At 35.0% G+C, this 13338-nt stretch overlaps 1 protein-coding gene across 1 annotated transcript; it reads left to right on the plus strand.

The window, feature by feature from the left end:
- The first annotated feature begins 3231 nt into the window (after positions 1 to 3231).
- LOC115959361 (uncharacterized protein At4g13230) lies at positions 3232 to 4391 on the plus strand. The gene is made up of 3 exons (XM_031077757.1): positions 3232 to 3396; positions 3766 to 3882; positions 3977 to 4391. Exons 1-3 carry the CDS (start codon positions 3277 to 3279, stop codon positions 4190 to 4192), a joined length of 453 nt encoding a protein of 150 aa, XP_030933617.1. The 5' UTR covers positions 3232 to 3276; the 3' UTR covers positions 4193 to 4391.
- The last annotated feature ends 8947 nt before the right edge of the window (positions 4392 to 13338 follow it).

Raw genomic sequence — 13338 nt, forward strand, 5'->3', positions numbered from 1 at the left:
GCCAGACCGTACATTTTGTCCTGTAGTGCTTCACACGTGTGCCACTTTGGTGATCTGCCAGTCGCGAGATCCAGTCACGAGATTCCTTTGATTGCACACATCTTGAGTTTTCTTCACACTCTTTCACACACAACCCTTACATAAATCCCACCTAAATACAGGGTATCTAATTGCTAAAATACAAGCAAATTTGGCACGGAATAAAGCTAACACTTGATTGAATAAATTCAACCTTACAATGTAGATGACATTTAAGAGGCTTATTATTGAAGTGGTTGAAGTGTATTTGAAAATTTTCGAAGATAAAATGTTTGTGGAGATATTTGAACTTGAACATCATGGTCTTGTTCGTGGTTATGGAGATGGTGTTAGTCATACGAAATTATGGGGTTTCTCTTTATCTACTTTTCGTAACCTCTAAAGGCAATTAAATAATTTGAGGAAAGATGCAAGGAACGATGCTAAACTTCTAAGGCAATTGAAAGAATCTAAGGAAAAATGCAAGGAGAATGATGCTAACGTTTTGAAGAAATTGAAAGAATCTAAGGAACACCTCAAGGAGAGTGATGCTAATATAAAACTTTTGAAGGCCCAAGTTAATCGAGATGAGAGTTTCCTAGCACAAGTACTCATAAAACATGGCTCCATTTAAATTAGTACAATCTAATTGTTCTACCTAACTTTACCAATTAGGTTAGTTTGTTAATTATTTAGCATTCATAAATTTATTCATAACTGCTATTGAATTTGATAATGCTACTAGAATCGTATAATTAATTCCTTTTTGAATATCCATTTGTTTGCATTGTGTTCTAATTCATAAATCAAATCATAGTTTGTCAACCCATATGCAAATAAGAGGAGCGTTAGATTAATTATAAGGATGTTAGACCTCTCCTTCGTTCTTTTCCCATGTAACATAGACTTCACCCTGATAAACGCACATGTATATTCAAATAAATAGAAGGAATCACATGCATATATAAAACTCCATTTCTTTGATAATACTTAATGTAGTTGTTATTGCTTTATTTACCTCTGTTGTGACAAGGTAGACCTTGATACCTTCATCTTTTGTTGATTTGAATTTTAATCAATGTTTTGATAAAATATTTGTGTACTTCTTACCTTTAGAATCCCGCAGATAAGAGGGAGAGCCTTGAAAATTGGGGAATTGTTGTTATGCCACTTTGTTTAGACAAGTAACTTCTTACTTAGGTTTTTTTTTTTTTTTTTTTGACTGAATCTTACTTACTTAGGTGTTCGGCTTTAGTATCAATGGCCCCACCCATATACAAAGCAATCTCTTTTGAGATTTCTCCTTCGTCCTTTTGGATCTTATTGTGTTACTTTAACTTTTGTTTGAGAGTATACTCTCTGGGCTGGATTTGCAACTTAAAAAAGTATTTAGCTGAACATGTTGTGAAAAACATTTAGGAAAATATATCAGATGGTATTAAAATTAAAATACTTATTTAAACATTTACAAACTGTTGAAACTTTTCACAGCATACCCTTTACTAGGGAATGAGTGCATGTGGATAAAAATAATAAACATACTGCAATCTCTTTTGAGATTTCTCCATCGTCCTTTTGGATCTTATTGTGTTACTTTAACTTTTGTTTGAGAATATACTCTCTAGGCTGGATTTGCAACTTAAAAAAATGTTTAGCTGAACATGTTGTGAAAAGCATTTAGGAAAATATATCAGATGGTATTAAAAATAAAATACTTATTTAAACATTTACAAACTGTTGAAACTTTTCTCAGCATACCCTTTACTAGGGAATGAGTGCATGTGGATAAAAATAATAAGCATACTTTAATCAACATTTATGTATATATATTTCAACGGTTTTAATAATAGTTCGATGTTTATTACCCGTTGATAATGGTGTAACATTTTTTTTTTCAACAGTGACATAGACTATAGAAAAATATTCTCGATATAATTTTTAGTGACAGTTCTCGATAGTCATTTCAAACAAGAAAAATACTTTTTTTGGACAGTTTTTAGTACTTTTTTTCAATGGTTTCAAATATTGTAAATAACCAAATTTCTTGTAATGTGATCAACATTCGTAAGAATATTACCCTATTGTTAGATGTGGGAAATTTCTAGTTTTCTACATATGGATCGTCAAAATGATGTTTTCAATCAACGGTGCCACATTCCATATAGAAATAGATTTGGGGTATGTTTCTGTTTAATAGTATGTGAAGGGTTATTTAACAAATTAATTAATACAGTTTTATTATTTAGAGAAAATCTGTCACTCCATTAGTCAATAAATATAGATTAGACACCGTTTGAAAAGTTCAATAAATTAAAAATAAATAAATAAATTGTACCAACAAACTCTTATAATTTTGTTCATATCAAGATTTAGTAGGATTTGATTGCTATAGTTACAAAAGTTTTGAGTGACGGATTGTTACAAACTTTAAAAATAAGAAACATAGGTAAATATATTAAAATTTTACCTTCATGTTCTTGATCGAGCTTACTGATTTCATTATAGGGTATAAGATCATTCACATTGGCTTGTGCTGTTGTGAAAATTTTCCTCTCTAAATCTATTTCTTTTGTTTAAACTAATCATTTTCCAAAAACACTCACATTTGATATTCTATTCTAAAAACTATTTCATTGAAATATTTTTTCTTCATTCATTATTTTTAATTATTATTTCATCTACTTTGCAAAGCATCCATTTTTCCTCCACTTTTTAATACACCCACACCAACTTTTCAAAAAATTAATAAAATAAGTGGTTAAGAAATGAACGGCGTTCTCTAAATTTAGGGGAGCACTATACCAAAATGGTATTTTAATTTAAGAGGAGTGTAGGAAAGCTACTGTGTGGTTTTTTTTTTTTTTTTGGTTCCTAAATTTCTCTCTTATTTATTTTAGGAAGATGGTGGCATGAACCTTAGTTAAGCGATTTATATGTAAATCCTGAAAACATGGTTAATTTGACACGTGAAGCATGAATCTATGCTTTAAACTATTATCGTGCAAATTTAAGTAAGAATTAGTAGAACACAAAGTAAATTGTAGGGTGCCCACTTGATGACCTTTAGCAACTGTGAACTAATTGTCCTAGAATACTGGGTCCTATTGACCATTAGGATAGTTTTCTAACCAATCATATGCGGAAAGTACTCTCCTTGCACAACACAAAGCTCCAACTGGGTGCTCATCCTTCTTTATATACTCAGTTTTTGGGAAAATCCATATTGAGTAAAAGCACATCGAAAAGAAACTGAGAAAAATGGCAAGCTTAACTTTAATCGTCTCCCTCCCAAAATTTGGTCATGCTGGATCAGCAATTGTTAGGAGAAGCACTTGGAACCCTAGGCTGTTTGCGGCCTGTACTCCAAGACCTATTCAAGTGAGTCATGTTTCATAGTGAATATCAGTGTCAAAATTTGTTGGGACCATCATTTTGATCTCTCCACAATCCTCTCTCAGATATTGCAAAAATAAGTTTTTTGCATTGAGTACGAGCTTTATGTAATTTTGAGTCACAATGCCCATATTCTAATTTAGGTTTCTTAGCCCGTTATTGGCTGGTTTTGGCATGATTTCATACTTAATTCTTGAATTGAAATATCACTATGAGATGTCTAACTATAGTATATACATACTTGCCCTAGAAGTTGTGGTTGTAATTTTGCCTTGAGAATATATTTTATCAACATACTTTATCATATATTATGCTTGCATTTGATGGATTTGAAGATGTGCTACAATATCATAGGCGAGTTCAAATCCAGAGGCTTCATCACCAGCCACTGATGCACTAAAACAAGGGGCAAATGAAGCGAAGAAGACCGGTGAAACTGTCAAAGATAAGGCTAACTCTACTGCAGAACATGTAACAACAAATTCTTCCATATATCTATATTTGTTGCATTACTCTTTTCCTAAACTTGTTGCCATTTCTTACCAAGTGATTGATGCAACCATAGGTGAGCCAGAATACAAAAGATATGGCAGGCAAGATGTCAGCAACGGCCCAAGATGTCACTGAGAAGGTGAAGCAAACAGCACAGGAAGCATGGGGTTCGGCCAAAGACACAGCCCAAAAGGCCAAAGACAATGTGCTGGGCAAGACTGAAGAATCAAAGGAAAGCATCAAAGAAAGTGCAGAGGCTGTGAAAAACAGCATGAATACCAAGAATTGATTCCATAGTTTATTCTAAGATAATTAATTTTTATTTCTACAAATAAGATGTATTGGTTTGGTCTTTTGTATTTCAATCTAAGGATTTACTTTTGATTTGTTTTCATGCCATGAAATTGAGCAGCTGTGCTCTTTCACGTCCCAGATGTAAAACGAATTATTTCTTTTTCAAGTGTTAATAAAGCTTTAGTCATCTATTAGAGTTTCTTCTAACTGTCCATACCTGATCTGTGTATCCACGTGGGTGCATGTAAATATATATATACAAGTCACATAGTTAAGTATAACTAGTTGCTAACCCGTGCGATGCACGGGATAGTCAAATAAAATTAAGTTAAAAATGAAGGAAAATAAATAATCTAGTTCAAAATAAAGGTTCAACTAAAAAATTGGTCAAAAATACAATTAGTTTTTACTTTCTTTGAAATTGAACCTACAAACAGAACCGTACATATGTGAGGACAATGAAAATGATATCAAAGACATTAAATTCACAACTACATTTGTTTAAAGAACAAAGACATTTGTTTCACAGCATTATATTAAATGATTAAAGCCTTTAAAATGAGTGAGGAAGAACAAACTTTTGCAGACCAAGAACATAGAGTAATTTGCTAAAATTGTAAAGTAACGCTTTCTTTCATATGCAAAAATATCATCCAAAGTATAAAGTTTCTAATGGAACCATAGAACGTGAAAATATGTGCTCACTAAGATACAAATAGCTTAATTAAATTTGTAACTAATCAACAACAGCATGGTGTGGAAATTGTTTACCAAAAAAAAGGAGTATCTAACGATCAAACATATGTATCTAACAATTCTAACCATAAAGCAAGTACAACACGAGAATTTGGTTCAAAGTATTAAAACAATAACTAAATTTACAAAATGCCCTTTATATATATTTGTAGTGATGGTGTTCTTTCGAGAAAAGATGAACAAATGAAAATCAATAAACTTACTATTATGTATTGAACACTATTTTACAACTAAAATCTCATACTACTCTTAATATGATTCTTCTTTGTTTTTTTTCCTTGAATGCTTAGGCTCTCCAAGTGGTATCAGTAGTTGGAAGAATTGGAGCTTGAGCTTCATAGCTTTGGTGATATAAAAGCTTTTGCCAAATCAAACAAATGTTAGACATGTTGGTGAGAATCTATAATTCCATTTAGTTTTGGTGAGAATTTGTATCTTCTCAAGCAACATTGTAACAGTTGCACAATATGACTCTACACTATATCCCAAAGGATCTCTCTTGGATTGCTTCATTCTTCTATCAAGCACTACAACTAAAGCTCCCCCATCATAACTGTCCTGCCTTGCAAAACTTCACAAACAAAAGCAGAATTCCATAATTTTCATTTCCTACTTTTGCAGCCCCCAATCAGACTAACTAATAGATAATTTGAAATTGCTATCAAACATTGACCTTGATACTTGATAATAAACAAAGGCTGGGAAGTAAGAGATCAACGTATCTGATAATAGCAATCAACACTTACCAATTATAATTCACCAGCACCAATATCACAGGACACACAAAACTAATATGAAATTCATGACAATTGAAGATAAGCCAAAGACAACAGATACAGAAACCACTACTATGAATAACAGTTTTGAACCTTCCGCACTAACCAAACACTGCCACCAACAAAGCGAAGGGAAATTATCAAAATCCTTTTGGTCTAGAAATTATTTTGGAAAAAAATCATGCTCTCAAAACCTTCAGGTACCTAGAATATTAATCGCTTCAAGAATATGGAAATAACAATTAGGCACTTACCTGGAGTAACTGAGTCATGTTCAACCTTTTTATATGTAGTTGTCCGCTTCAAATGCTCAAGAGCATTTGCAACTAAAAAAACCCCAACAACAATTGTAGCTTTTTCCCATTTCATATATAAATTCAGTGTGATTGATTTGATTAGTGAAAAACACACCTGAGTACTTCCTGTTATGCACTTCACCAAGCACCTTATTTGCATCCCTCTTCCTTAAAAAGAAAAGAAAAAAAAAAAAAAACAACCTGAAAAACATTCTCTACTGTAGGTTTCAATTACAAAATCTCATCAAGATTTTAAATCTCACACATTATTTCAGCTTACTTAAGCATAACTCTTAATTTCTCACAAACCAAAAACACAATAAGTAAATAAAGTAAGATTTGTATTTTCTTATTTACACGACATTCAAAGCAATCTTAAAAATGGTTTGCAGACAACTATCTGAAAAAAAAATCCCCTAAAACTCCTTTGACATATTCTTAGAAATTAAAATTACACAGCAAAGGATCTCATCAATTGTCATGCTATTTCCAAGTAAAGCAGAATAGATTCACAACGATGGAATTTCCCTCCAAAGCAATTCATTTTTATTTCTAATTGAAGAGACAAATACACAAACCATAATAAGAAATGAATGTGCTGCTAAAAAAAAAAAAGCAACTGGAAATATTGGACTATAATGATGTAATTGAAGAAGCTGATCACCAAATATGCTACTGCATATTGCATATTAAATTAACAACATAGTAAAGAAAAACCGAAGTTTTTCAACATATTAAATTTTGAATAAGAATAAGAATAAGAATAAAACTACAACAAAAAGCAAGCCTTACTCCCAAAATTTTGAGTTCAGCTATGAATCCTCAATGAACATAAATTTTGAATAAGAATAAGAATACCATAACACTTATACATAGCAAAACAGAAAAGTTTGGAAAAACTTGGGTCAATCGGACAGATTATGCATGTGTACATACATATATGTTATAAAGGAACTTGATTTTTTTTTTTTTTTTCAACCTGTACAGATTCAGGCACAAAATTGAGCATTTGGATAAGTCCTATTTTGGCCTCAATCAAGCATTTGGAAAAAAAATTCAGAAATAAACACAAAAAGAGTATGTCACTACCTCCCCATTGATCACAACCCAATGACTAATTCCCGGTCCACAATCTACACATTTGATTCCCATGATCAAATATAGGCTTTCCCAAAAATGAAAACCCAGATAGTAATTTAAACTTTCTCACACTCATAAATTGATAAAAAAACACCCACGTCATCACTTCAAAACACATCCACATTTTAATGACACCAAAACCAATTGTCAACAAAGCTCATTCTATTTAGACATTCACAGATTTGCCCATCTGATTATCTTCATTCTATTTTTTCTATTGAAGTACTATCTGACTCTATTCCTAAACTGAATCAGCCCTGTGACTCTTTTTTTCCCCATTCAATACATAGGAAGCAATTTTAAATTATCTGACATAAACTTTCTAAAGTCGGGTCCCTTTTTCAGTTTGGCTCAGGAATTTTGTCAAACACTTTAAGGGTGAAGGGTTGGGATTCTATTCTCTTCAACCACACTCTCAAGTGGGGTTGTTCTGCCTAGGGGTGTACAGCCATGTATAAATCCAAGACGCAGTTTTGATTGAAATCAGAGAATATCTGCTTATACATGTATTCAGAGGCAGTTTAGCTCCACTACCGCCTCCAAACCCATCAATCTATGCTAATCATTCAAAAGAAACACTCCCAAACGTAACCCTAAATCATACTTAACAGCCAAAAACAATAGAACAAAATTAAAAACTTACTGGTAATGTTTACGGAGAAGTGACGGTGGTTGTGTGAGAATCTGAGTGGTGGCCATCTGTAGCGGCGATCCGTAATGGTGGCCATCTGTAGCGGCGGTGGCGACGGGGAAAGAATTTGAGTTTTGGGTTTTGATTTTGGAGGAAGGAAAGGGTGAGTTTTAGGTTTAGGGAAGGAGATGTTTTAGTGTGTGAGGCTGCGAGCAAAGAAGAGACGCTGCTGGTTTAGGGAAGGATTTTGGGTTTTGATTTTGGAGGGAGGAAAGGGTGAGTTCTACGTTTAGGGAAGGAGATGTTTTAGTGTGAGGCTGGGAGCAAAGAAGAGACGCTGCTGGTTTAGGGAAGGAAAGGGTGAGATTTATTTTTTGGTTTTGAAAGAGTTATCGGGTTTTGTAACGGGGAAAAAATTAGGATTATTTTTAAATCAAATTTAAAAAATTAAAAAAAAAATTAAATGCTGATGTGGAAAATTGTGGAAGCTTCAAAAGCTTCGGTTTTATATATATATATAGATGAAGACCCATTAATGGACCATAGATGTACCAACAATAAACGAAATTAAGTGCCTCACTTTCTTATTCCTACCTCTTTCCAAATAAATAAACAAATTGACAGGGCAAAAATGGATTGACCCCTTTGACAAATTAATTAATTAATTATCCAAGTTAATTAATTAAGTCAATTTAACATTCAATAACGTAGTAGCACAAATAAATCACCAGTTAAATTAAGTGCAACGGAAAATAAATTTGACATGAGTGATTTGTTTACGAATAGGGAAAACCACTGAGGCAAAATCCCACTGGGTGAATTTAAGGTCACTACTCTCGAGAATTCACTATTATCAATCACAAGTGGTTACAAGTATGAGGAATCTCAATACCCAATTGGACTTGTATTGTAGCGGCAATCTCTCCGTTCAATACACAAATCCCAGTACGTGACAAATCAATGATGCACGGATCCTAGTACGTGACTAACACACCAACTTGAGGAAAATGTTGGGTGCAAAGTTCTTCAGTTCATCAACAATGAAGATCAAGAAGCTCTTTGGTCCAGTAACTTCTACAAAGAATATGATGAACTAGAGCAATTTTTGTTTTCGGTCACAATATGCATGTATTTTGTTTTCAACACCTTGCATCACCTTGTGACGGCTTTTAAAATAATCCTTGTATATGTCTAGGGTTGTGAGAAAAGAAACCCTACACAAATACTCAAGGATATGTGTGTAATTAAATCTAAAAAATCTAATTTCATAATCCTCAACAAATATAGTTTGTGTCGAGCTTCTATCGAGCTTCAGCAATAATTCTCGATAGAAAGGATTCTGTCGAGTCGAGCTTTAATGAGCAACACATTCTTCATTTGTTTCTTGATCAGATTTGCATGACTTCAATACTAAACTTGAACACCTGTTTCTTGAAGTACTAAATCCATTCCAGATCTACCCAATTACAAGTACGTTTTGTCAAAGAATTAGCCAATTACATAAATATGTCTCTAACAATCTCCCTCTTTGGCAATCCATGACAAAACCACAACAAACAAATGAATCATGAGAGAAGTCTTAAATCACTAAACTTATAACCACTTGTTGAATTACAAAAAAAAAATCTAACCCTAACATAAACTCTTGAAAAATTTTGCAAGAAGAGAGTTCATGGCATGGTAGACTTTCACAACCTGTCTTTCTAAAACACTTAAACAAAACTCATCAAGGCATCTTGTGTGAAATAGAAATAAAGATCGTGTACATAAAGAAACATGTGTAAAAAGATAGAAAAGAAAAAACACATGTAGAGATAGCGGAAGAACAACATACATCATCATATATATATATATATATATGAAAATAAAGTACAATGTATGTCAATAAATAAATGGTCACAAGACCGGTATACAAGAGGCTAATGTAAAGAAAGAAAAGAAAAGTACATAAGAACCTCACTACATCCCTCAAAAGATATACACACTTCCCCTAACAAAAAGTGTCCTATACTAACTCTTCCCCTAAATACAAGACTACTCTCATTCAAAACTACTCTCCCTTTTTGTCACGAATGACAAAGGGAAAGTCACTGAGAAGTCGTCATCTCATCATCATGGGAAGAGCTAGCATCCTCATCCACATCATCACCAGCATCGTCATCCTCATCAGCCAAAGCCTTTGGAGAAGGAGATGGAGAGGCAGTGAAACCACCAAGGTGAGCCTGTCGACAGGCAATGCGATTAACACGGGTGTTCATCTGGCACATCTCATCAGTGAGAGAGCTAAGACAAGCATCCATGTGTTGAAACTGTGCCATGATGGCCTCCAAGGTCACACCAGTTACTGAAGAAGGAGCAGAGGTGGAAGGAGACAAAAAAGAGGGAGGAGCAAAGGTGGAAGCTAGGCCTTGCTCTGCCAAGCAGAACCAGCACTGATGGCACCCATGGTGGAAAAGTGTCGAAGGATTCGTGTGATAGCTAAAGGAAAAATGAGCTTATCACAGGTCGTCGTATCTTGATACACATCAAGGATAGATGTGATGAAGTGAGAAGGGAAGTCAATAGAGAGGTCCTCAAGAAGAGAAAAAGGAAAGCGAGCATGAAGCTCAGTGATAGAGTTATAATGAGACAAAGGAGTAAAAGTAAATGTCACTACCATGTTAAGGAACCTTAGGCCTTTGGCAAAGCCCGAGCATGGGGTGTTTTGCTTACCACCCTATGTGGAAGGTGTCTTAGAAAAGTGAGACAGAAGCTTGTCTCTAGACACAGTCCGGAGACGCATACAACTGGGGTAGTCAGGATGCGCTACCCGCAGAACATGTAATACCTCGGATATAAGATCCACGGTAATTACGATACGTGTACCTCAAAATGTAGTGGAAAACCAAGGTACAGAGGTATCGATGCCATGTATATCGGAGTAAAACTCCTATGTAAACACGACGGGACACCGCACGGGTTTCTCACATAAAGATTCCCATCCCTGAGTCCGAATAACATCAAGTAGTGGAGTGTCGGGAAAGTCTGATAGAATAACCTGGTGCTCTAAATGAACACCAAGTTTCTAGAAGTTCTCCGAGAAGTCCTTTCGGGCCTTCTCATCACGAAACCAAACATGGAGAGGGGGGAACAAGATCAGAGGAAAAAGACCCAGAACCAAGAGGATTCCGAACCAGAGTGGATTTACGCGCTTTGGGTTCCATGGCGTGTTCTATGAGAGAGAGAGAGAGAGAGAGAGAGAGAGAGAGAGAGAGAGAGAGAGAGAGAGAGAGAGAGAAACAGAACACATCACAACCAAAATAGGAAAGAAAGAAAGAAATGTATGCATGAAATATGCATGAATATGTGACGTGCAAAATGTAAAGGCATCATGGGTAGAAATCTAATCCAAACCTACCAGCACACATTCAACAATAATCAATCACACATCTAAAATGCATGAAACATTGTTATAATGCAATGAGAATGCAATGCACGAGCATATAACATTAAAACAACAAAACCCAACCCAACAATTTCACAAAAATCTCAAAAACTCCAAAAATTTTCCAAAAAAAAAAAACCCCAAAATCTAGGTCTAAAATGCATGAATGCATGTAAATGAAAGGTTTAAGAACACATACCAAGTGATTGAAGCCTAATCTAGGCCGAAAATCACGTGGGTAGAGAGATTGGAGTGAAAGAAAAGTGTTTGGTTTGAGAGAAAAGAGTTTATGTCAAGAGAGAATGAGAAAAGTGAGATTTGATTTGTGCCTTAGCTATATATAGAAAAACGCTGCTTGATGGATGGAAGTTTCTGTCCAAGATCTGTCGAGCACTAAATCCCGACAAAAATGAATTTGTCGAGGTGCTGTCGAGGATTTGTCAATGGTAAAACAAAGAGCTTGATGGATTGAGGATCCGTTAAGCATTAGTTGCTATCATAGGCCCAAGGAAAAAAAAAAAAAAAAAACCTCTTGAAAAAGAGGACTTTGGGCCTAAGGTAACAAGTATGCTATGGACTTAGTATCCAAAATCCTACAAAGCCAACATGAGCTTCCCTAATCTTGGGTCTCATTGCTGTATGTCTAGGCCCAAAATGATGAGAACTTCATGGACTTTACAAGGAAGGCTACAAAATATTCTAGCTAAAGGGCTATTTCAAAAAAATGATGATGAAATAAATAAATAAAAATGAAAAGCTCAAAGGTGATGAATATATTGTAAGCCCATGTTTGAGACAAAGGGTTGAAAATTTCTAAGTGCACTATAATGAAAGCCCATGAGATTAAGATGAGAGCTTTATTGTAAATAGACCAAAGCCCAGTAAAACAAGGGGTAAAAATCCATGAGAGGGAAGGGAGTGATAGTGTATTTGGGCCTTCACCAAAATGAACTTAAAAATTTTCCAAGGACATCTAAAAAGTTAAAAATCTTTAATTGGAACATGAACTTAATGAAAATGGGGCTTCTTTTCAAGTATCATTGCACCATCAAAGTCAAGAAAGCACGTCCCCACTCCCATTTGGATTCGAGAGAAAGGAAAGTGTTTGATCAAGATTGAGGACACACACCAAGAAGAAAACAATGACTACCTCCATGGAAGACCCAATGGCACAAAAGATCCTTAAAGCTTTGGATGAACATGGAGAGGCCCTTAAGAAAATGGGAGGGTGTCTCACAATGACTACCTCTGTGGAAGACCCAATGGTACAAAAGATCCTTAAGGTTTTGGATGAACATGGAGAGATCCTTAAGAAAATGGGAGGGCATCACACTAGGTTTGAGGAATCTAGGCTCAAGAAGTCTTCACATGTGGAAATCAATGACAATTAGGAGGAAGTGGAAGAATGAGATGAAAAGGACAAAGCTGAATATGAAAGGAACAAGCAATTTGAGAAGCTCACTGCACAAACCATGGCCATGAGAAAAAAATATGGAGAAAATGCAACTCACCTTCCGCAGGGCACAAGGGATGGATGATTACCTCTATAACATGGCGAGAATGAGTTTAAAGGCTCCTATTTCATTGCCCCCCAAGTTCAAGATTTTCAATGCAAAAAAGTTTGATGGGACTAGAGATTCGAAGCAACACGTAAGAATATACCAAAGCATCTCTGAAATGAAGGGACTAGATAAGAAGCAAACTTTGCATGCATTCTCCCTCTTGCTCACTGGAGGTGCACCAAGGTGGTACTTTAGCCTTGATCCAAGCAAAACTAAGGTATGGAACGAACTAGTGGATTTTTTTGTGGACCAATTCATCTTCAACACCATGATTGATGTGACTCTAAGGGATTTGGTGACTACCAAACAAGGAGTACGGGAGACATTTTCCAAATACATGACTAGATGAAAGACCAAGGCGTCTAGAATGGTCAATACGCCAAATGAGAAGGACCAAATCAACATATGATCATTAAGAACTTGCTTTCGGCTTATAATTGTTGGCTTTTGTCATTGCCTATTAGCTCATTTGGAGAACTATGTGATTGTGGGACAAGAATTGAAGACGCCATCAACAATGGACAACTGGAGAAAGGTGAAAGTAAGCCTCCAATCA

The sequence above is a fragment of the Quercus lobata genome, chromosome 1 (assembly GCF_001633185.2).
Source record: "Quercus lobata isolate SW786 chromosome 1, ValleyOak3.0 Primary Assembly, whole genome shotgun sequence".
NCBI lineage: Eukaryota > Viridiplantae > Streptophyta > Magnoliopsida > Fagales > Fagaceae > Quercus > Quercus lobata.